The sequence below is a fragment of the Hesperophylax consimilis genome, chromosome 19, assembly GCF_061612785.1.
Source record: "Hesperophylax consimilis isolate HC1 chromosome 19, BYU_Hcon_1.0, whole genome shotgun sequence".
NCBI lineage: Eukaryota > Metazoa > Arthropoda > Insecta > Trichoptera > Limnephilidae > Hesperophylax > Hesperophylax consimilis.
Window position 1 is genome coordinate 422,395 of NC_142854.1, and position 25,453 is coordinate 447,847.

The 25,453-nt window shown below is 35.4% G+C and overlaps 2 protein-coding genes across 3 annotated transcripts in view; one reads left to right on the forward strand and one right to left on the reverse strand.

Moving 5' to 3' along the window:
* HERC2 (E3 ubiquitin-protein ligase HERC2) overlaps positions 1–8,690 on the forward strand; it is an 81,492-nt gene extending 72,802 nt beyond the window's left edge. The window contains exons 86-88 of the mRNA XM_089643359.1: positions 1,795–1,958; positions 2,089–2,356; positions 3,000–8,690. Coding sequence (XP_089499485.1) covers positions 1,795–1,958; positions 2,089–2,356; positions 3,000–3,114 — 547 coding nt within the window. The 3' untranslated portion in view covers positions 3,115–8,690. The remainder of the gene's footprint in view (positions 1–1,794; positions 1,959–2,088; positions 2,357–2,999) is intronic.
* Positions 8,691–13,849: 5,159 nt separating this feature from the next.
* PpV (Protein phosphatase V) lies at positions 13,850–22,049 on the reverse strand. 2 transcript variants are annotated; one of them, XM_089643278.1, is made up of 6 exons: positions 22,028–22,049; positions 21,320–21,532; positions 21,099–21,244; positions 17,110–17,251; positions 16,867–17,021; positions 13,850–16,783 (listed from the first exon to the last, which is right to left on the reverse strand). In XM_089643278.1, the coding sequence occupies exons 2-6, from the start codon at positions 21,482–21,484 to the stop codon at positions 16,480–16,482; spliced, it is 912 nt and encodes a 303-aa protein (XP_089499404.1). In that variant the 5' UTR covers positions 21,485–21,532; positions 22,028–22,049; the 3' UTR covers positions 13,850–16,479. The 2 variants fall into 2 exon arrangements, with proteins under 2 accessions (XP_089499404.1, XP_089499403.1); XM_089643277.1 differs by lacking the exon at positions 22,028–22,049 and adding an exon at positions 21,886–22,021.
* Positions 22,050–25,453: the final 3,404 nt, after the last annotated feature.

The window sequence follows — 25,453 nt, forward strand, 5'->3', positions numbered from 1 at the left end:
ACCGGTCTTACTAAACAACAATTGATAAACGACCTGTATGTGAAAACCTTACTAATTGAGACGTAAAATAGTTCACGGAAAGATACATAAGTTATACAGAGTATCCGGGGGTAAAGTGCGCTAACTTCAGGAGGTCATTCTACATGAAGGTAGAATTAAAAAAGATAAATAACTTTTTTCGAAATGACAAATGTCTACTTTCTCATTAAAAATATTTTTTCATACAAACAATTCAACTTGTTTACCTAAAAACTACCTTAACATTGGAATTTCTAAATAAAATCTTGTAGAATCCCCCCAAAGGTAGCACAGGTTACCCCCGAACAATACTTTCAAATTCTTTAATACTTTCTCATTGAATTTTGGAAGTTTTCCAAGGTATTTTAAATGTTTTATATTTTTCTTCATTTTGAAGATGTCGTAAAAACAAATACTATTTTAGAAAATAAATAAAATTAAGTTTTTGTATTTGTAATATATTTATTTCCTATTTAAAAAGTGCATTGAAAATAAAGCTTACCACAGACATTTTTGGTAAACATCGAAAAATTTACAGAATTCAAAATTTAAAATACACAGTTGTATTATTTTTAAATTTAAAATACACAGTTGTATTATTTTTAAATTTAAAATACACAGTTGTATTATTTTTAAAAATTGCCACTTCACTTTTTATCTTGTTCATACAATTAAAAGTTTAAATAATTCTTCGCCGAAGATAACCAAAAAAATTTCATATTTTGGTTTCGTTTTAGCACAATACAAACATTGGTTTTTTTTTAATTTGTATTTATATACATACTCAGGCAGAAGGTGTTAGAAAATGTTATTAAAAAAACATTACTTTCATGGAAGTTTTATTAAATTCACGCTGTAAAAGTCAATTAAATGATAATATAATAGTAAATAGTATAAATATTAGGAAATGAGATAAAAATAATTGGCATTCTCAGACTATAAAAATATTACCATTCGTTATTTTGGCTACTGGCATTATACCTAGCTCTCTTATTAAAAATTTAGGCGTATTAGATCTATCAAAAAATTTATATATAAAAATACAAAAATCAGTCATTTTAAATACATGTAGGATAACGAAATTTTTTTAAAATATTTATGTTGAGGGATCAGTAGGATTTATAGGCCCTGTTAGAAGTTCTACCGAGCCGAACCCTCTGATATGAAAATATCTGGAGTCGGTGAATTATTTTCCCATTTGATCTCTGGTGAGTTGACGTGTTGTTCTTGTATTGTTTTGTATTTATTTTGCTTATATAATGCACTTGCATAATGTTGATTGACTAGATGATCATTTGTGGAAAAGTGTGTGGAAGGGTTTAGTTTTTCCTATGGGGAAGATTTAACCCGGACCTAAAATCGAAACAGAAATTATTAACATGTTTCAAAAGACACATTACAAATCCCAAATCAGAGCTGTATAATCCCATAATAAATATGTACATGGCATCTAAGAATGAATATCTAAGACCCTAATTTTAGCAAATAGAAAAACAAATACTATTATTTATTTATTAATTTTCAGGAAATCGACAGTTTACATTTAATCAGTTTGTACATAAGTATAATATAGTAAAATAAAACCAATTATGGATTTCCTCCTTGTGACTTTACCTCTACTAAGACAGCATAGTATGGAATAAGTAAATTAAATTTGTGAGAAAGGAATATGAATTAAAAAATTAACAAAACAATACATTTAATCATTATGTATTGAACTGTATATGTACATGTTTAACATACACTCACTCACTCAATGTGGTTGGTTGGTTGCAGACTGCACGAGTTTGATGCGCAGGCTATGGCAGTGCGTGACGGGGCCTCACGCGTGGTGCCGGGTCCGCTGCTGTCACTGTTCAGCGCCGCCGAACTCGAAGCGCTCGTGTGCGGCTCACCCGACATTCCTCTCAACGCCCTCAGATCTCTAGCCACTTACAAAGGTGCGTACGTGGGGATCTGACATTCAATGTGTAGGTGTTTGGAAAGTATGTTTACTAGAGATGTTATGCAGTAAAGGATATAATTGACAAGACTAAGGATGAAATGTAAATACTAATAATACTGTGGCAGGAGTGGAGGCTGGGGCCCCGCTGGTGCAGTGGTTTTGGGAGGTGATGGAGGAGCTGAGCCCGGCGGAGCGCGCACTGTTCCTGCGCTTCGTGTGGGGGCGCACTCGCCTGCCGCGCTCCCAGGCCGACTTCCGCGGCCGAGACTTTGTGCTGCAGGTGCTGGACAAGTACCAGCCTGCTGACCACTTCCTGCCCGAGAGCTACACCTGCTTCTTCCTGCTCAAGATGCCGCGCTACTCCTGCAAGGCCGTGCTCAGGGAGAAACTCAGGTGATTCTTCGTACACTCTCGTAACCCTTCTGGCTTTTAAATATTTTTACCTACAACTCACAACGATGGTGAAATTTCTCACACACCTTCGGAATGCTTCCGAGGTATTTTAATCTTATTTTTTTAGTTGTCGTAAAAACAAATATCATTTTAGAAACTAGATAATATTACCTTTCAAATGTTTGCATTTGAAATAAACATAGAAATTTCTAAATAATAAAATTTTAGTACTGAATATGAAAATGTCAACAAAAAAACTTACTGAAACATTCATAATTTTGAAAGAATTGGATATTTAGAAAACACATTCCTTTTGTGTAGGGAATTAGCGAGAAAACTGTCACTCACTTTTTTTGCAGTTTATACACTAAAAATATAAACAATTATTTAACTTATTAATGATAATTTTTAATCATACAAAATTTTAGTATTTTATCCATAGAATCAAGTATAATTATTAGAGACAAACTGAGAAGAATAATTATTTTTCCTTTAACAGCAAACAAATCACATAGAAAAAAACAAACTTTTATAATGTATGTACGGGGGGGTTCAGATATGTTTCCAAGAGGCTCTAATGTAAAATGATGTTTGTAGCTAGTAACAGACTGCTGAACACAAAACTAAACATATCTGTTTGTAGGTATGCCATTCACTTCTGCAAGAGCATAGACACGGACGAGTACGCCAGAGTGGCCTTGTCAGCCGCAGACCGAGCTTCTTCCGAGGAGAGCGGCAACGAGGAAGACCGCAACTAAACAAACATCACTTATCTATGGACTCGACAGTACTTTACGAATCAGCCGAGACAATGGATTGGACACTAAATCTTGAAGTTTTGGTGCTTTATTGGAGAAAGTTTTATAAACCTATTCACCGCTTACAGCATTACATGCTGCACAAATAATCATATATATTTATTGTTTTTATTTTAAAGTTATCAAGTCAAAGTTCCCCGTGCTTGAGGAATTCTAAAGTGAAAAGGATAAGTATTATGTATGTAAAAAGATTTTAACCTTATTGTTTGGTACACCAAAGAGTATGTACATACGGGTATTTCTAATGAATATCATTCAATTATTTTAGTTGTTGTCTCCATTTTAACTCTGGCATAGATCTTTGGTATCTGGATGACCGCAGACGAGAGATTCTCTGTGGATTAGTATAGACGAGAAGTGTCTCTCCGGACATTATATACAAAAGGTAAACCTTGCAGATAAGGACAAAAGATAGTTTACGGCATTGGACTAGAGCTAGATTTGGTTTTGGTCAGATATATAAAAATTATCATTGAATATGCTACTAATTTGGCTAAGGATGGGCTGTTTCACAGAATTTAAACAATTTATTAATTTTTAAAGTTAAAATTCCTGTTCTGTCAAAGTTCTATTCGTGTTTCTGTTATTAATTCATAATGGGACAGTTCTTTCTCAGGCTTGAATATTAACTTTGAATGAATTGTTAAAATTCTGTGAAACAATCGTTCCTAATATGTTTTAAAGGGTTTATTGTTTTATTTTGACTGTCTGTGAATATCCTGGCCTTATTCTGAATCAAAATTTGGAGGACCAAATATAATCCATTATTTTGAAAACCTATTTTAAATCACCCGTTTGAAATTTACTGATATTTTAATATTGATCTCAAAATTCTTGACTGCTTAAGTTATCGTTGCATATTTTTAATTTAGTTTTAAGATAAAATTGTATTACCAAAATTGAAAACGTCTATGGAATATATTTTTTGTAACTGCAACATAATTTATTCAAAGAAGTATATTATTATTAGTGAAATGTAAGCTATATTCGCTATATTATGCCAGCTGTCGCTAATCTTTAGCTGAAACCCACTGAGCTATTTTTTTATTATATAAAGTGTAATACATATTGTGTTGCGAGGTTTTTCTTCTGCCGTATGATGTTACTACACTACACTCTTCTCAATTGAAAGTTTGCAGCTAATAATGTGGCACACCTACTGTCAGAAATAATATTAATGCTTTTTATCAACATATTTAGATTAGGTAAGTTAGGTTAGTTTGTTTAGCGGGGATAAATTCTACTTGAAACTAGCCACCATACAATGTTCTAGTTTAAAAAGAATTATCTTAAGGGCCGGTCCTCTAATACAAATGATTTTACCTCCGTAAGAGGAAAAGATTATCTCAATTTGTAACATTATATGCAGTTCCAAAGATTCATTTACTGTTTTTGTCTTTAAGATTTTTTTCTATTTTTTTAATTTTTTATTGAATGGTGCTAACAAAGTACTGATTTAGTATGCATAAATGGAATGTAAGAAATGAAAAGCAATTACATTAGCACTATGTGATGTTGGACAAATTAACTTGGACAATATATAATACTATGAATGTAAGTTGCTTTTCTTTTGGGGTGTTGTGCTTCCGAAGGAGCTAACAGTGCACCTGCTCCAATGATGGGACCTGTCGGGGGAGGAAGAGCAACACACTTTATGGGATAATTTATAAAAATCTATTTTTCTTTTTTTTTTGTTAAAAAATAATATGTTTGAATACTGGATTTTATTGAAATGTGATGTCGATTCGCCTCCTTTTGGAAAGTACCGTTAATAAAAATTATAATTCTTATGATTATTTTTCCTTTGAGGTTGTTCTATTATCTCAGTGTAGCATAATCTCGCGATTTCTTGCATAGCTGACTTCTGCCATCATTTTTCTGATAATGCATTTTGTTATAAGTTTTTTATAAAAAAAAGGGTTAATTGTTTATCTGCATTAATGATGGTATATTTGGCACAAATAGCTAACTCCGTCGTTTCTCAACTTTTTTAGTGTCGCGCCCCCCTTGAAAGCCACAAATAGCTAACGCCATCGTTTCTTCAACTTTTTTAGTGTCGCGCAATCCCCCCTCGAAAGCCAAAAAAAAGGTAAAAACCTTACGACCCCCTCGATATATAATTTAACATTTATCAAAGTTTTACACCACTAACGTGAAAAAGAATGTGTTTACACTTACCCCAAATCCCAATGAGCAACAAGTCCAAACCACAAGGCATGTATAACATTTGTTCTCATATTACTTTTAGCAGAATATTTACAAAAAGTTGTTTCAGCTGCCAAATTATCTAACTGTAGACTCACAATCAACTAATTGAAATATCGGCTGACAAAACATAGATATAGATTTAAATAAGTTTTAGCTTGCACAACCGTAAACTTAGTAACAGAGTTTTTTTTAAAACATTGAAACTGTTCTTGCTTGTGTTAAAAGAGCTTCTCGTCTACGTTGGCTTTAAAAACTAAACATAGAAATCGTTTATTACTTGAAAATAATTTACTTTTGTTGTTCCGCATTTAGAAAACCTTTTAAGTGAAAATCAAACTCGACTGTCGCATTAATGAATTAGTCAACACAATTTTATTTATTAGTTTACTAGGAAATAGGCATATGTATCTAACAGTTGATTATAACTTGACATTCATTATTTAATGAATGGCAGTCGGTGGCTGAGTTGACATTTTGTTTGGGTTCCACTTCAATTGTGTTCAATTCCCTGGCTGGCTAAGTCCTCCATCACAACACACGCAACATTCTCCGCTTACTGTGGTGGTAGTAGGAGATTTTCAAATATTGTCAGGTTATTCGTAACCCGGCAATGTTTGTCTTTCTTTATAAAAAAATAATTAATTAATAAAATGATTTTTGGATTACTTATTTTGTGACCCTCCCTGTACCTGACCCCCAGGTTGAGAAACAATGGCTTACGCTTAGATTTTAGCCAATAGAGCTTAATATTTATTCTATCACAGGTGCTATCGCCAGCGCCAGATCTGCCATACGTTAAATTTGAACAAAATAATTAGGTGTTATATTCCTTAATTCATTTAAAAATCACCCATAATATGCGACAACCGCAAACTCTATTCGCCCTGATAACATTTAAACATGTAATTTTTTAAACTTCAAATCCTTCTCGGTAATTTCTTCCGATTGTCATATCAATGTTCATCACGAAGCTCGTGTGAAGTCTGTTTTTCTATTAATTGAGTGTTAAGTTTTTTTTAATATGGTTCCCGTAAAGGGCCGAGCTGACGGCTGGATTGATACGTGCCCAGATACGTGCATTTGAAATGGACTCATTCCCAGTAACTCACGGTGTCAGGTCAACCTATACATTTGTTTGTGCTTGTTTACAGCGAGTACCCTATAATATTAATAATCCCTGCCTCTGACATTTCCCATACATTCTGATGGCAACATGCTACACTAGTGCCCCCTAGCGGCTTGAGTTGTGCGCCTCGGTTTTCATTCATACATTTTAATGAATTTTATGTGATAATTTTTTTTTTTTTATGTTTACAAATTATAGAAATCGAAAAAAAATAGGTAACCTGTGTGCGACCTTACTGCTTTTTGCTCATACATAAAAAAAAATATTAATGCGGCTGTTATTAACTCTGTCTTTGGTGGTTTAGAAGGTAATAAAATACTTTTCTTTAATTTCTTATTTGTTGATTTCACTTTTTAGTAATCAGGAACATTTATTTTGTTAGTATTTAACAAACTCCTATTATATTTCACAAAATAACCTATCAACGTTTTTTGGCATCCTGAAAAACGCCTTGGAATGTTTTTGTTGTTTGTAATTATTACATACACACACATAGAACCTTTTTTATCAATATTGACCAAAGTACAAATTAGAAAGCGCACAACACCGCCATCAAGTAGTAAATAAATTCTATTTGCCGCCATTGAAAGGAATGTTAACGTTGTTGATATTGCTAATATTTGACTGGAGTTGGACGTATTATTAACATTATAAGTTATTTGTTTACTGAATAAGCAGATGACAATATGATCTGTTTGAGTGTGTTCTTTATTTTGGTAGCCAACATTTAGTGAAATGGGTTAAACTTGGAGGGTGGTTAATAACGCTAGAATTTTACTTAAACTACACCTAGCTACAAATTACCATGATAAAACTTTAACCCTCTACTTAGAATCTTATAGGCCTTATGAAATGATCTATCATAATATATTAGTATTGAAGTTAGTGTGCGTATTCGATTTTATATAAGGTGTCCAGAGGTAAAGAGCACTAACTTTGGTGATTTTATAAGACAGTACAAGTAAAGAAGTTCAATAGCTTTTCCGAAAAACAATTGGTTTTTGTGTTTCAATATGAAAAAACGAACATTTTTTACCTGAAGAGTACCTTAAATCATTGGAATTTTGAAAAACCTTTTTTTCTTACACTAGATTCACATCTAATCTGTCCTATGAGTCTCTATGGTCAATTTATAGAACGAAATAGCGAGTTCAGATGTTTCAGTTGATCAAATTTTAATGAACAACAAAAATTGTTTGAAAAAACTTGTTCAACTTGTTTAAACAGGGTTCACTTGTCAATTATGCTTTCAAGTGTCAAGTTGATCAACTTAAATTGAAACGTCGGTAAACATACGGGATCGCTGGCTCTTAATAGAGAATTTTCATTTTACTTAATTGAAAATTAGAATGTAAAATTAAAATTTCCCAAATGCAGATAGTTGCCTTTTATTAGGGTGAATCAAAAGGTATTTTTTTTTTAAATCGTATTAAGTGTGGCCAGCGATCCCGAATAATTACCGAAACATCTGTGTCCGCTAACTTAGGGTTTCTAATCCATAGAAAAGCTAGATCAGGTGAGAATGCATCTTTATACTTCATGAATCACCTCCAAGATGCTGCATTTTCTCCATGGACATCTTGTATATATTTTTTTTATGATTTAAAAACATACATATATTAAGTTTTGTATTTGAGTGCACCGAGCTCTGGTGAGGGCGCGGAACCGGTTCTGGCTATTGCCGACTGAGTTATTTATGTTTCTCTTCACATGTTTAAATACTAAGCAGTTTTCTCAAAGATAACCGAATTATTTGATTTTACAATCAATTTTCCATACTCATTTGATTTCAATTTGTCTATATTAATAACGACTTTTTTGTATCAATGATGGAACTAGTATATATTTTCAAATGTAGGTAAATTTTATGATAAATTAAAATATTGAACATTAGGTATCATATTATTACAATACACATTTTAATTTAATTTATAGTCCTATTTTCACAGTTATTTTTTTTAATAATATTTTTACGATTGGGAAAAATAGTAACAGGAGACTACCAAATTAGTATTCTCACAATACTTATTTTGAAAGTATTCAATGTTTTTATTTGTATATGTTTTGTTGTTATATTTAAATAGTGCTTATAAATGTAGCCATTTACCTAAGATGTTTGCAATACACCATTATTTTATTTACCATGTCACAAAGCTTCGATTAACTAGGAAGCTAGGTACCTTGTGCTCTACTGTAAAGAAAAAATAAACTAATTTGAATAAAGAATGTAAAAATAAACTGAATGTACCTCATTTGTTTTCTCAACAACAAATTCCCAGCTGTCAAACTAGACCCTGTTGTTTTTCTTTGTTCCCTTTTTGGTAAATTGAATATAATGTATTAATTAGTTCGACAGGCTTTAGACACTTATCAAAGTGTTGAACACTCGCGAAGACAGAATGAAGAGTAAAATGGTGTTGGAACAGTTTTATAAGGAAGATCCGAAGACGAATCTTTGATGTCTCGTGAGAAAACTACATCTGGCAAATGAGTTAAATCGATTTTTTGAAAATATCAATTTATACAACTGGTAGCAGGACATGTAGCAGACCGCCAAAGAGACTTCCCATATTAAGTCTGCAGGATGAAGGAATGTTGGGTTAAACCCAATCCCTAGGCATAGTGGAACCGGACAGGACCGGCAGAAGAGATCCACAAGACCGACCGTAGGCGTTGTTTCCTAGAGTGTCTAAAGTGACTTTAAAAGCAGAATTCAAAGCATTGGCCAAGTATTTATGGTTGACTCGATACCGCATATAATTCCACGCGGCAAGACTTTGAGGTGTGGTAGATTCCCCTATTGGATTGCAATCTTTGGAGCGCAGGAGCAGGCAGTAGAGCTGTCCTTGTTCTACCGTTATTTCAATGGAAGATACTCCGAGGAACTAGCGTCATTGATTCCTAATTGAGAATGGGTGGTTTCTACGACTCGTTCTTGAGTTCAACGGCTCAGCTGTGGAATGATTTGCAGGCTTCTGTGTTTTCTCCGTACTACAACCCATTTTTACTCCTTCCTCTCCTCAAAAAAACACTCCACGCAGCATCTCCAAAGATCACATAGGCCCCGACTTAAATTATTTTCCTCAAGGCCTCCTGTGTGAAAAATATAAATATACCTCTACCAGCAGTGGGAAAAGTAGGAGACCTTTGCAAAAAACCTACAATTCGAAATGATTTTTTTGCATATTGGACAATACTATTTTTATTAGTGATTTTTTTTTATTTCTGTTTAGATTTCGATGGCGGAGGGACAGAATGATAAAATATTATTTCATATTACGCGCCATTTCTGCAAGTTGGTAGCCACGGATTGCGGAGTACTGCGACCGAGTTAACGTCGCAGGAGAAAATCATTCAATGAACCTAAAAAGCCGTGAATGGATTGTTATTTCATATTACGCGCGTATTTACGCAAGTTGGTAATTTTTAACGACCGAGTATTGCGACTGAGTTCACGCAGCAGGAGAGAATGATACAGTTGGTAGCCGTGGACTGCGGAGTTCAGCCAATCCAACGAAGTTATATAATATTCTGCTACCATTTTGGATTCCATAAATTGACAGGTAAAGTTTGACCGCTTAAATTTTTATCGTAACTTACGTCGCAATTGGCAACGAAGTACAGACAATTAATTTAATATACCTTTTGAATAATTCCCCAGAAAATGGCTGAAGGAGACGAACTAAGAGGACTGTCGAAGGTGTTCAACTCCGTCACCGACAAGGGCAGAGCAAACGTAAGTTTTTATCAAATTTAACACAAATAACTCCATAATATCACTAGTTTTTCTTTTATGTTACATGGATCGATTCATTTCTACTGTTTTAATATTAAAATTGACAATATTTTGAGAAAACCTAAGGTATTTATGTAAGTTTTTTTGTACATAACCTTCAAATTTTTCGATGGTAGATTTAATATTATTTTTTTCCAGGTTTATGAAAAGTTCTTGTGATTACGAATCTGAAACAGATTTAAAAGGCTACGTTACAAATAGTTTTTGCTTAACTATAAAAAATAATACGAAAAACTTTTGACAGGTGAAAAACACCTGATTCTAATCGATCCGTCAAATATCAACTCATAGTCAGCGCAATGTTTTACCCTAAACTTGATATTCTATATTAATGCTAGCGCCGACCATTATTATAATTTAGTATTTGTGAAGCTGAAAATATTTATTAAAAATAATAATTGCCTTTCCGAGAAGAAATTTACCTATATGATGTTAATTAAATAAATTTGATGAGTTACAAATGATTTTATAAATATACAAAAACATTACAATCGTACGAAAAGTTGTAGCATGTGTTTTTTATTGTAAATATGACGAGCCACAAAGTTAATGCTTTTTACAAATACGAAATAAAGAATTGTTCATTAATAAAATATTGACGGTACCTACTTTATCGCTTGCCTGATATCTTTATTTACTAAAATAGTCACTATCCGCGTCTGTCTGTGCCTTTAGTTCTTCTAAACTATGCAAAGGATTTTGATTGGGTTTTCACTATCATTTAGAGAATTTCTTCCGGAAGGTTAATATGTATAATACATGCATATTATATTTATAGAAAGTAGAGAAAAGTCGAACAACGTCACTACACGTCAGTTAGGAATTTAATATTTTTCAGTTCCAATTTTGAACATGAATAATTTTACACATTGCGCAGGAATATTTCACATCACCCACAACCGAAATTAGTATGTTTGATTTTGAGAAATAATAATAACAGAGTAGAAAACACCAGTCTTAAATAAATGGTGCTGTCTGTCTCTGAAGTTGTTTTCTGATATCACTTGTTTTGTGGCTTTGAATTGCTCCAGTTGTCAATCAACGGAAATAGCTGTCTCCATTGTTTTAGTGTGATGGGAGAATATTATTACGTGTTATATCATTTAAACATTTGTTTGCAGGTTGCCAAGGCAACGTACGCCGCTGCAGGACTCCTCATCCTTTACTTCACCCTCAAGCCAAAGGCGAAGAAGTAGGAAACTCCCGCCCCGCCACCGCCTCTGCCATCACGCTGCCTGCTGCACACCCGTCATGTAGATAACTCCGCTCCTGTTTATATTATGATAGCCAAGAGTACCGTCATTAAATATTTATGAGTTAACCAATTCGGAGTTATTATTTATTGCACCGAGTTTAGGTCCAGTGCAAGCGACCAATTTGTGACGGCAATATTTTATCTGCTTATTGTATTTAGCCGCAAACTCATCCGCAAGCTGTAACCGTTATCAAAACTCATAGTGCGTGAATCACGTGTCTCACGGTGAGCCAATGTCTGTCGGTGTTTTCCACAAATCAAAGGGTACTCGTGGACTTCAAGGAAGGCCATGGCCTACAGCGAGCCTGCCATGTATTTTCCTCTGATTTTGTGTGCAAAAGCAGCTTATATCATGTTAACATATGGATGTTAATGAAGCAAGAGTATTTTTTATAACGACCTGTGATTCCACTACCGTCGCAGTTGTTTATAATTTTCGAGTAGTCTGAAAATGTAAGCTGCACAAGCGAGAGACACGTCATCCTATATACTGAAGCTCGAAACGAACACTGCGGATATGCCAGCTCGCCGTTACAGTTACAGTGGTGTGGACATTGGCTACACACTAACCGATTACAGCGCTGCCTGTGATAGACTGATGTGTTTCTTTAATCACCCAAGAGGCATAATACTAATGTGACTTAAAGCTCAAATCATTGTCGTTTATTTCTCTTCCCCCTCCACTCTCACAACTTATCCCAATGCACCACTTTGTCATCTTGTATTATTTTATCATCGTTTGACATACGCGTGCCATTTGAACTCGGCCAGTCTCTAGTTTGTCAAGCATAATGATCATCATAATTTAACCAAACGCTGACGAGCTGAGCATTGGCGGTTAACGGGAACTTGACAGCAGCGTCAAATACAATTATTTCAATATAATATTACTCGTTTATTATATAAGGATGCGCCACTACGTCTTTACTTAGCACATGTTTTGTGAAGCAACTGGCCCATGAGCCTGTCGTTAAAAGTCCCCCAAAGTCAAACGAGTCCCAGTAGGATCAACAGAGTTATATGGTGTGGTAGCCCTCTATCCTCCATTCATGAAGAAGGTTCTTGTTTTTACCTGAAGGGCGTGCTTTTAAATATATAAGGGCTGGAAGTTTCTAGAACATTCTGGAATAGTCTGCAACGTTAGGGAACATCCCAGATAATAGCGAACTTAGTAAATTCGTAATCGTGACAGTACATTGGTATCTCTGCATATAAAACAAAGTCACTATCCGCGTCTGTCTCTTTGTGCGCTAAATTCTTCTAAACTAGGAAACGGAGTTTCATAGGGTTTTCACTATCACTATCAATTTCTTCCAGATGGTTTATATATATATTATTATACATGAATATTATATTTATTGAAAGTCGAGCAACTTTCATAAAGATTTGACGAATTGTTCAAATTCGGTGAAACAACTGGCCCTTAATAATAAAACCCCAAAGAAAACACAAATATCTTTTTCGATTTGATCATCTAAGGATGTGTTGTTTCATAGAATTTAAACAATTCATCAAAGTTAAAATTTAAGTTCTGTGAAAATTCTGTTATTATTTCATTGGAACTGAAAAGGACTTGAAATATTAACTTTGGAATTTGATGAATCGTTCAAATTATGTGAAACAACCCGACCTAACAGTTTTGCTCAATTATCTCAGAACTATGTTTTGGGGTTATTAAATTCCTTTTGGAGACGAGACTTCAATTGTCTTTTTAACTTCACCCGAAGTATTTAACCCGCAAAGCAGGATGTAGTAACAATTTCAGAATGTAGTTATTAACCACAGACATAGGAATTAATAGACGAGAAGATAATGGCGAGGGGTAATATCAACTGTTGAAGAACGAAGGGGGTGAAGCTGACTGTGATTCGTCAATAAATCAATCTGACAGTAAATAGGCATCTCGCATTATAATATCACCATTTAGTTCTTAAAAGTAAAATCTGCTTTTGAATGAATAGACATTTTTACATGGGAGCGCAAATTACTCGCCACGTTATGAACTAATTTGCGAAGTCCAAATTCGGCAAAGTAAATTTCTTCTGTTTGCAGAGTCGTAGTTAGTTTCAGAGTATTTAGTTAAGACACTTTTACAAATGTTTCATAATTTACTTACCCCAGTAAACAACGATGAGCACACTTGAGAATCGCTACATTGTAATGTGATAGTATATGTTTCTAAAACTGATCCATATAATACGGTGTGAATAAGCTTAAAATAGAGTAAAATAATGCTTACTTATGGAATGTAATACGACAATTGGGTTTATTCTCTTTTTCACATCTATTTTTACAAGTCAACATTTTGCCGTGTTATTTCGTAAAATGAACCGATGATGCCTCGACCATAGTTCGCACAAGAATGATGACGTCACGTTTTCAAATTTCACTTGAGGCCGTACGCGAGCCCAGCCGGCTCCAATGGAACCGGTATGGGGAGTGGGGATAATACGCTTTTAATCACTTAGGGCAGGTCTACTAATATTCATATGTCTATGTTATTAACCTTTTCTGTGCCACCATGAAGCACGTTTTGACAAAATATGTTTTAGTAGAACTTTATGGATCATATCGACGGCAGAAAGGCTAATTGACGTAACCAACATTTTTTCACTTCAATTTTCACATTTTGATGTTTACATACAATGAAAATTTGGTACCATGTTTTCATAATTTATAATAAACCTTGAGTATACGGATAAATGTATCAGAAAGTGAAAATAGAAAATGTTGGTTATGTCAATTGGCCTTTCTGCCGTCGATATGTGAGGCATCAGCATCACATATGCGACAGCCGCATTATCTATTAGTACATTTTATCTAATGAGACAGATAACGGTGACATGTTTGCATATTACGTGAAAACATTGATTTGGCCAAACGAGCACTTTAACTCTTTGCACGCAATCGTAACATAAGTGAGATACATAAATTGGCACATGTCTGAAGCAGTAATAATACAGGAGCCCTTCCCTAAAATATTAAATAAAGAGTTTCATATTTCATAAGGGGTATCTTTATCCAGCAATTTTATAGTTGTCAAGATTGCACATGTTGCGAAAATTCAAAATCTACTCAGCAAATGGTGCATATACGAATTCCCTTTTGAGAGTGCACATATAACAAAAGCATGATGTCATATGTAGACTAGCGTCGATATAGCAGTTTTGTTATTTATATTTATGTAAGTGATTGTGGTCCATATCGTGTATAGAATAAAGAAGAAAACTAGAAGTGCCTTCAATACTAATTTGAATGGAAACAAATGTGTCACTGACTTTAGTACCTTTTGGTTCTAGACCATTTAGCACGCAATCTGTCTCTCTTTCACATTTGAATTTAGTAATTATGATGAAACACATTTTTGTATGGAAATATAGGCCCAAATTGACCCACAAGGCACTCGTTGTATTCTTTATTCTATGATGTTGTGTGTATGGCCGTAACATAATGTACCTTTTGGATTTGATTCCATATTGCACATTGTAATCTTTTCTTTCTTACTGATGGGGCAAATCATGCTCAAGTGCTCTATTTTCACAATAAATTACCTAATTAAAAATCACCAATATAAATACTACTAAACTTCTAATTAACGCAGTCACAATTTTAAGTGACAAAGTTACCCTGGTTTACGGTAGGTATTTAAAAAGAAAAGCATCAGACACCATTTGAAATTGTGTTATTTAAAATATTATTTTTTTGATAACTAGGTATACAAAATCAGAGTAAAAAGAATATACACTATGCAACCTCAAACATTAATACACAAGTCATTTAAAAACACACAAATGTTCCCAATTCTTTCAGTATCAAAACGTGGATGGAAGTTATAACATTACAATATAATAACTCACACCATTTTATATAATGCTTGAAGACATATCAAAGTTTATAATAATTCTATTATATCATCATATGTACACAAACAGAATTAAACATTTCCTGAATGTTAACAAGGTCACCAATATAACCTCATTTATAAATCTGAAAGTGTACCAAATATGTGGGTAATTTGCCCTTTCTCTCTCTCCCCATAAATCCATCCATTCATTATTTTAAAAATAATTACATACTGTACCAATAAACATTAAAAAAATGCTAATTTTAAAATTTGTTCATTTATCACAAGAGTGATAATAATTTGCTGATCAAAGTGTAAAATAATGTATTTTATTACAGTGATTTTAATTAATTTAAAAGAAGGGAGGATTGGTTGAACCCCCCACCATCAAACCTGTAACCGTTCCCGGTACATAATATCCACTTACACCAATAACAAATAACTAGACAAAGTGGGGAACAGTTCATTGCTAAGATGACAACAGATTTATTTGGCGAGGATTAGAATAAGAAATCAAAATGTAGCAATAATCCCAACACAATACTTATTTTGTTTTCTTAAAATAATAATGTTCTATCACAGGATATCATAAAATACAATTTTATATCGGAAATTCAAAAGCTAATCAAAATTTAGAAAATAAATTGTGAATTTTAAACCAGCCGTAAAAGTATCTTCATAGAAGCGACGGGCCCAGATAAGCTATAGAACAACGTTACTTGTATTGGTTACAACAGGATCGCTTTCCAGTGACAATATTTTCACATTTTATTAACTTTGACGCTTTAACAATAGCGCTTGTCCGTATTAAAGATTAAACCATATCTGCATCTGTAGCCCATTACCATACAGTAACCAGGTACCCGTACCCGCATACCAATATAATAACGTGTTGGAAATAGCCAGAACTTCCTTCAATAACAACTTTATTCCATTGCTTATTGTTAAAGTGGCAAGCAATCAATGGAGATGGCATTGCATTGCACGGAGCACAAAAGAATCAAGTAACAATAGTGGTGAGTTTTGAAAGGCCATTGAGAATAGAAGAATACAGGTCGGTGTTGTGGGGTGGAGCGCTAGAGGAAGTAGGGTGTGGTGAACTTGTTGGGGATGACGCGGTCGCAGTCGGGTACGGCGCGGAACAGCTTGGGCTCGCGGCGCTCCGGCGAGGTAATCTCCAATATGGACGCCACGTTCCCGCAGCGGTAGCAGTAGTTTGGTGCCGACCAGACCGTCACCAGGCGGTCCCCAAACATGTACTTGTAGCCTTCATCCACCAGCTGATGCGCTCTGCAGATCAGGTTCAGACTGTTGATCTCCAGGAACTCCTTGGTCACTTGTTCCCCAAACAGGTAGCCGGCTCCTCGAGGGCTCACCATCCTGGACATGAGATAATGCAGTTAGATTAGGTTAGCAAACACACACTCCACGCAATACAATGGGCGAGTTCTGTCAATACTCACCAGCGCTCCACCTCCTCGGGGTCAGACCACACCAGGTCGCAGAAGGCGCCCTTGTGCGGGATCTCGCGGTCTCGGTGGATGCAGCGGATCTGGTCCAGCGTCTTTAGGTCGGGGCTGAGGCCCCCATGCACGCAGAGCACCTTGTCGTCAATCAGCTGCTCAACACACAAGGAAACCATTAGTCACAGAGTTAGAGGTACAGGCAAAGGGTACATTCATCAGAGAGGGGGTGTAGGAACTCACGGCGGCGATGGTGAGCAGGTCGAAGACGCGGCAGCAGTCCATCCAGGCATTGGCATTGCCGTACTTGGTGAGGCACTCGTCGTAGAAGCCGTACACCTGTGTTATCTGCCGCGTCTCATGGTTGCCGCGCAGCAGCGTTATCCTGCAAAGGTTAATTCCATTAGCCGGTGATAATACATTATTTATTTCTAATTTCACGGCCGGCTGGGCTTTTACATGTTATTTTTTTTTATTTACTACAAAGAACATGTAAATAAGCACAACAAAATCAAAACAGGATAAAAAAAAAATCAAAGCAAAATCAAAAAGAAAATAGAAGACAAATTAAAAAACAACCTCTAAAACAAATAGTCCAGTCAGTGGGGAGTTTTACCTTGCAAAAGGTTAGGTAGTAGCGATTTTGATATATGTTGTTAAGATTGGGACTCTAAGGGAAAAAAAAAGTTTTCGACCTTGGGAGGGTCGAGCTCGACCCGCCATCTTGGATTGAAGGTGCCAAAATTTGTTTTTTTCAAAATAATTGTGAAGTGGTCGTTTTTACAACCAAATTGTTGAAGGCAAACTTAAAGACAACTAAATTACCTACATTTTTTGTAGAAAGTTTTTTTTTGTAAGTCTAATAGATAACGAGTTACAGTGGCGGAAATGTGAATATTTTTCTAAAAAATGATGAAATTCCCAACATTGTAAATTTTTCGGGTTATTCATTACATAATTATAATAATTTTGCTAACTCATTTCCACACCACCATGAGGTAGAGAACATGTCGAATTTTTTTTATTGTGGTATCCCCAGTAGGTCTACTTCACAGATTATTATTACTATGAATTATGTTACTATAAATTATGTTACTTAATAACAGTCTTCGTCATCAATGTCATCATCTAACTCATTGCCTGTGATACTGAGATTCTGGGCTTCCATTGACAAAATCTCTTCTTCTTCGTCCTCGACATCGATGTGAACCTCTGGCGAATTTCGGCATGTTTGACCATTACAGCACCCACATACAATAGAACACTTCAATCCAGCTTTCCTGCAGCTACATGCAACGCCGCATCCTTTTTTACAATTGCATGAAATAAATTTTAATAAAGTCTCGGGTGCTGGTTTCTTTGTCATTCTTACTGGAACAAGCCCGTTGGTGTCACGTTTCCAGCCCCAGTTTTCTGGATTTTTTTGGATTCCATACCATTTTTGGACTTGATGGTACGTTCTAAATGCATGGTACCGTGCAGCGTCGTTCGTTGGTGGTAAAGAGGCAAGATTGAATTTGCTTTTTGTTGTCGACTTTGCTAAACGTTTGTAGCGGACTTCTTCCAAGGTTTCCTTATCCATGTCACCCCCGTACAAAGCAACAAGAAAGCGTGTTCCTGCAACTGCTATGTCTTCTGGTGTTGCATCATGTTGTTTGAAGATTCCTATCATGGCATTGAGTCTTGTGTCGTTTTGCACAAGCGAACAATATTTTGTTTTTCCTTGGTTGAAGAAGGACGATGTTGTATCGCAGCCGCTAAAGGCATGAAGAAACAGAATATTCTCAGCCGCCTCTTTGTATTTCACACTATTCGCAGAATACAGTCTTTCAAAAGTTTTGCCTCTCCCAGGTTTGCGAAGATATATACTAATTTTGGGTGGTACATATGCTGTCAGCAGAACTAGGAGATCAACGTCTTGACCAATAATGAAAACAGCGTCATATGATGAACACAAGGAAATCGCAGTACTGACAATCAACTCATCATCATCTTCTTCAGCCTGCTTAACTGTAAAATCATCCTGTATAATATTGCTTTGTAAGCATCGAAATCTCACGGACTTTGTTATTTTCATTGGCTAAAAATCGTTCTTGTGAAACTTGAACTGGCATTGTTTCATCGAAAAGAACATCTGCAGACATGAGCATCCAGGCAACGTCCTGTAACCAGGACTCAATCAGTGTTGCCAAGTCAGCTGTAGACTAGGATCCCACTATAACAAATCAACGTCATCGAGCAACACGGATGATGCTATATAAGTATATTGTAACGTAGAAATACGTTAAAATGATATTGTGTAATATGTTAGTACAAAATTTATCAAGAAAACTGGAGTTTTACAATTTTTTGTCAAAATTTTCTTCTTTCAACCGCTGTAACTCGTTACCTATTAGACTTACAAAAAAAAACTTTCTACAAAAAATGTAGGTAATTTAGTTGGTTTTAAGTTTGTCTTCAGCAATTTGTTTGTTAAATCAACCACTTCATAATTATTTTGAAAAAACCAAATTTTGGCACCTTCAATCCAAGATGGCGGATCGAGCTCGACCCCCCCAAGGTCGAAAACTTTTTTTTTTCTTTAGAGTCCCAATCTTAACAACATATGTGAAAATCGCTACTACCTAACCTTTTGCAAGGTGGAGCCCTATTTTATCCCCCACTGACTGGACTAAAAGTCATTGACGAAATAAAATCGAAACTAGATACCCCACCATGCAAGATGGAAAAATATAACACTAAGAAAATTACAATACATTGGTAAGATAAACATAGCTACCTAGTTTGTATAGTTAAATTTAATTATTGAAAACAATATTAGCGATTCTTAAACGAAAATCTGAAACATAAAAATCAGAAAAAGATACGGTCACATCTAGGACTCGAACCCAGGAACCTTGCCTTGCCGGGGCACCACTCTACCAAAATACATAAAGATATTTGAGCTAATAGGACCCTATCTCCTTCGGTCATATTTAGCGATTCTTGAACGAAAATTCTTTCTGAAATAAATTGGGTAATGACTTGTTTTATTTGGTGAATGATGTGTTGAATATATCAACAACATCTTTATAGTCATTACCCAAATTTTGTATACGGTAAACGGGGGTGTAGAATTGTGATTCTGTGTTGGATATATCACAATAGAACGGTAGATAATGCCTCGATGTTGGTTTGCGAGGATAATTTGCGTTCAGATAATTTTAATAAATTGAATTGACATAGTAGGTAATCATAGTTGACACATTCCCTTGTAATACCCATTCTGAAATTAATAAATTTTAAGAATTTATATTGAATTCTTTCTATCGTGAGTGAATGACTAGCGTAACTAGGTGCCCACACTGTCGAGTTGTACTTAATTTGACTCCTAACCAATGACATGTACAAATTTTTATGGGTTTGAATATTTTTTAATTGGCTGCAAATTCTTATTACAAAACCCAATATTTTCAAAGCTTTATTTGATGTAATTTCAATATGGTTTATAAAATTCAGTTTTTGATCAAAGTTTACACCTAAATCATTCACCTCGGTTACAGCGGTTAAAACTACACCATTGATGGAGTAATCATAAATTATTGGATTTTTTATTCTATGAAATCTCATAATTAGACATTTGCTTATATTTAGTTGTAGATAGTTCTCTTGGCACCCAACAAAAAGTTTAAACAAGTTATTTGACAGTCATTAATATTTCTTATAGCTTTGTATATTTTCATATCGTCCGCAAACATTGAAACTTCGACATCGTTGAAGATAGTGAGCACATCGTTTACAAATATCAAAAATAACAATTGATGCCAAATGTGACCCTTGGGGGACGCTGGTAGCAATAAATTTATATGAAATAAAGTCATCAATTTTAACAGCCAATTGCCTGTTACTTAAATAACTGTTAAACCACATGTATAAATACCCTGCTCTTCCTAATTTATTAAGCTTTTTTAACAACAGATCATGATTAACTTTTTCGAATGCTTTGCTGAAATCAGTATCGACTTTCAACTTGTAACTTCTTAGACATGGATCCGGATATATAGTTTTGGCAAATTAAAAGATTGGAAAAAGTAGATTTTCCTGAAGTGAAACCATGTTGGTTAGGTGAAATTACTGGCTTGATACAGTGAATGATTTTATTTAAAAGAAGTTTCTCAAACAACTTTGAAATAGTTGATGAAAGGCATATTATGTAGAGAAATAGGAAGATGTAGAAATTGAATTCAGTGTACCTGTCGGGGAAGCGAGCCTTGAGGGTCATGAGGCGCGTGAGAGTCTCCAGGCTATAGTAGCCCCGGTCCACAAAGTCTCCCATGAAGATGTACTTAGTGTCGGGGACCTGCCCCCCTATCCGGAACAGCTCCTCCAGATCGTAGAACTGGAACAAACGACAACCATTAGTTTCTCTATTCTGTGTTTGCCGTGCTATGACCTTGTCGTGTAGGTTACACACCTGGCCGTGTATGTCCCCGCACACGGTGACCGGCGTCTGTACGGGGTGGATATTGGACTCCTCCGTGAGCAGGTCGCAGACCAGCCCGCACAGCTCCCGCAGGTCATCTTCGGGCAGGTATTTGCACTGCTTGGCTAGCTCCACCCACTTGTCTAGCGAAGACATGCTGACTCTGCAACCAACCTGTACTGCAATCAATGGACACTGACAATCCTGCAACAACCAAATCATACCAATGTTACATATTATCAAATCAACTTCACCCAGAGGCAGACCGAGGAGGTTAACTGACTGGGTGGAAAAGCAAAGGTCGGTCGCCAATGGAGGCGAAATACCGCCTAACCTGGGTGGGATACAGCGCCCGAACAAATAAATAGCCTTTTTAATTCCTTTGGTAGAAGCACAGCGTTCGCTGTGTAATTGGCACATAGGAATAAGCAATCGTATTAATCCTAGATAATATGTTTTGTATTTCGCAAAGAATGTGTGTGACAATGTCAACGTTGAATGACGCACACTAAAACACACAGCAGTTGATAAGTAATTATAATAGATGGGAAACTCACTGGGAAGTATTTGTAAATTAATATAATGATTTAGTACTATAAAATCATTGTCCCTTATATAATTAACTACAAACTAGTAAACTACAACAACACATCGAAATCGGCAATAAGTTGAAGCATAGATATTGGATATGCCACTCACAGTTGAAGTTTGCTGTCATTCGTGCGGTTTTTTTTTAATTTTAAATCGCTGTTCAATATAAGAAAAAAATATTTCTGAAGTACTTACCTACGGTTAGTAAAAAATAATAATAACCAAATTAAATTATTATTATTACTACAATGAAAATAATAATACCACGTCCCACCGGGAATAAAATGTAGTCCGTTTTGGCATTTACAGTGGACGTAATATTATGGTGTCTAGCTACTCTTCCTTCTACCTACCTACAACAGTTTGTTCCTGCGTTCTTGTTGCTGGCGTTCCTGCCCCTGCCATTATTGATTCCATAGAATTAGCACAATATAGAACTAGCGATTTGTTTTGCGGGCTGAACATGAACTAACAATAAATAGTTACCAATATAAATAGTATTTCCGATTGTATTGACATTTCCTCAATTTCCTTTTACTAGGCGGGCGTATTCCATTTTGGCAGTTCAATAATTCGATTTCATATTATCCTACAATGAAGTCAGTTTCTCCCTCGAGAACAAATATAAATCTATTATTACTAATCGTTATCTAAACTAGGCGGAGGACATCGATTTTCTAAGTTATCATCGGAAATTAGGTATTTATTCTAAAAAACAAGGTCGATAATAGAAATCAGTTGGTAATTGCAATAATATTGGTTAGGCCAAATACCAAACTCCCAAATCATACACTTATTACTTCGCCGGAGTCCTAAATCGGGGAGGGGAAGGAGATGCGGAAAAGGATAGTATACATAGATACTAAACGTTACGATTCTGAATGGTGTTCTCTCTCCAGGACCATACTGAATATCCACCGCTCTGCAAGGATGTGTACGTAAAATGTCAACAGCCTGTGAGAAGTGGGCTGTGATCGTCATCATCGCGGCAATGTTTGAAGCCAGGGTTTGTTGGGGGACTATGCTAGTGAAGATTGTTTTGTATTCTCACTAGCTTGTCTTTCATGAGGCCCTCGCTGTACTCTTCATGAAGTTCTTTTTTAGTCATTCTGGAGCCCGCTTCAGTCTCTTCGTCAGTCCAGTGCATCGGTGGTCATCCTCTGCTTCTCCAAGTTCCGATTCCGAGCAGTAGTCTTATCATCTTATCATCAGGTATTTTATCATCTTACTCCTCTTTCGAAAGAACTAATTGTAATTGTGTGTTTGTTAAAACTGCAGCCTTTGAGAGACATTCTAGTGGACCGAGAAAATGTCATAGTTATGATATTTGAGTTGCCATTGTATACCATTATTACTTCAATGGAAGAGAGTCCAAATATAATTACTAATCATATAAATAACTTTTTCAGTGACATTCGTCCAAGCTTCGCTAATAATTTGTGGAGTGCTAATAAAACTAGTGAGATGTGTCTTGTGAATGATTTTAAATCTGAACTTCACGTTACAGGGGACAATTTTGATTTTTAACCAACTAGCATTTCTGAAGTCACAAATGTGATAAATGATTTAAAAATGTCTTTCTCGTGCTACTGATTCTTTAAGTATTATGGTGTATAAAATGCATGTTTTCGAATTAGCTGGTCCCATATCTTGTATTGTAAATTTTAGCTTGGAGAGTGCGATGCTCCCTTCTCACTCTAAGAAAGCTAAAGTAATTCCCCTTTTTAAAGATGGAGATCGTTTAGATGTCAACGATTACAGACCTATATCCTTACTCCATACTCTTTCAAAAGTAATAGAGAGATTGGCTAAGTCGAGATTGGTATCATTCTTAGAAACATATAATATACTCTCTAGCAATCAGTTCGGTTTCAGAGAGAATATAGGAACGAGTGATGCAGTGTTGAGGGTATTGTCCAAAGTCACTACTGCCTTGGACTATTGAAACAATGCTTTAGCTGTGTTCTTAGATCTATCAAAAGCATCTGATGCGGTTTCCCATGGATTACTTCTCTTGGCATTAACAGTACAGCACTAGGATGGTTCACATCCTATCCAAGTGATATAACGCAACAAGTAGAGATAAATAATCATTTAAGCAATAGCAAACCAATCTCTTTTGGGGTTCCGCAAGGTAGTGTGCTTGGACCAATATTGCTTTTACTCTACATTAATGATTTGTGTAATTTAGATGTTCCTGGCAACATTGCTAGTTTCGCAGACGATACTGCTTTAATATTTGAGGGTAAAACCTGGAGAGATGCTTTTAACAAATGTGACTTAGGATTAAGAGCAGTAAAGAGTTGGCTGAATAATAACATCTTAACATTGAATACAATAAAAACTAAATATGTCACATTTAGTATATCATCAAAAAGTCAGCCTTCCGATACTCATAATCTAATTATGAGTATCATTAATAAATAAATTATACATAATTGTAATTGCTGCCCCTTGGAAAGTGTAGACTGTTTCATGTCTCTAGGTGTAAAGATTGGTAAATTTTGAAGATGGAATGACCATATCGATATGTTAACAAAGTTTATCAGGAGACTTACATTCAATTTTAAAGAACTTCGACACATATTGGACAAAGAGAAATTAAAAACTGTCTATTTTGCCTCAGTACAATCTCGACTTTCTTATAACATGGGGATCAAAGATATCAGAAGAACGAGATGTGCTATGAGCAGTTCATACTGTGTGGAATTGTTTTGCCCAGTGTCGCCGGTTTTGTTCACCAATACTACTGCACACCTTCGTTTACGCTAAGGTATCCGCACTAATACATAGAACAGATTTTTGTACGTACACGTCCCGATAGTATTCAAAGTACCCTAATTAGGTAGTACTCCGTCTACGGTCCGGCGGCCAACATAGCATATCTCGTTCTTCTAATATCTTTGATGGGGATCATGTCTTAAGTCCAATGTTGAACCACTAAAAAGTATTACTCAAAAATTGATCCTTAAAGTTATGTACAAAAAAAATTCTGTCATCCATCCAACCTACTTTGTAAGGAATGTAATGTTATGTGTATAAAACAGCCATATATCACTCAAATGCTTTGTCGATTTTTTATCAATATTAAATTTGCTGTAAGAACACAACAAATGCGTGCAACTAGAATTGACTACATTGAACTTTGTGGCGGTACATACTAAAACTTCTTTTGGTCAAAGAAACTATTTATATCAGGCACCACTTACGAGGGAACGTTTTTAAGTTCGCGGAATGGGGGGTAAGGAGTGGAAATAAAAAACCAAATTTATTTTTCATTTTCAATATTTTCACCAGCTACCCTAATACATTTTTCGGATCTTTCAATTAACTTATGTATACCCTCAAAAAAAAAAGATTTGTCTTTGCCTAAAAAATACGCCAAAACAGTATCCTTCACTTTTTCCCCTTTTTTCAAGTTTGGAAAAGGTAATAATCACTGGGAGCCAGGTCAGGACTGTAGGGTGGATGTGGCGAAATTTCCAAGCCCATCTTCTGCAGGGCAGCTATCGCAACACGGCTCTTGTGAACAGG

What these genes read in the sequence shown, in the direction of transcription:
- PpV (XM_089643278.1), bottom strand. Translation starts at nt 21,484, where the DNA reads ATGTCTTCGCTAGACAAGTGGGTGGAGCTAGCCAAGCAGTGCAAATAC. An exon ending in GCGGGGACATACACGGCCAG is followed by an intron (nt 21,245 to 21,319) that starts GTGTGTAACCTA and finishes CGTTTGTTCCAG; the next exon opens with TTCTACGATCTGGAGGAGCT. An exon ending in ACCTGCTCACCATCGCCGCC is followed by an intron (nt 17,022 to 17,109) that starts GTGAGTTCCTAC and finishes TGTGTTGAGCAG; the next exon opens with CTGATTGACGACAAGGTGCT.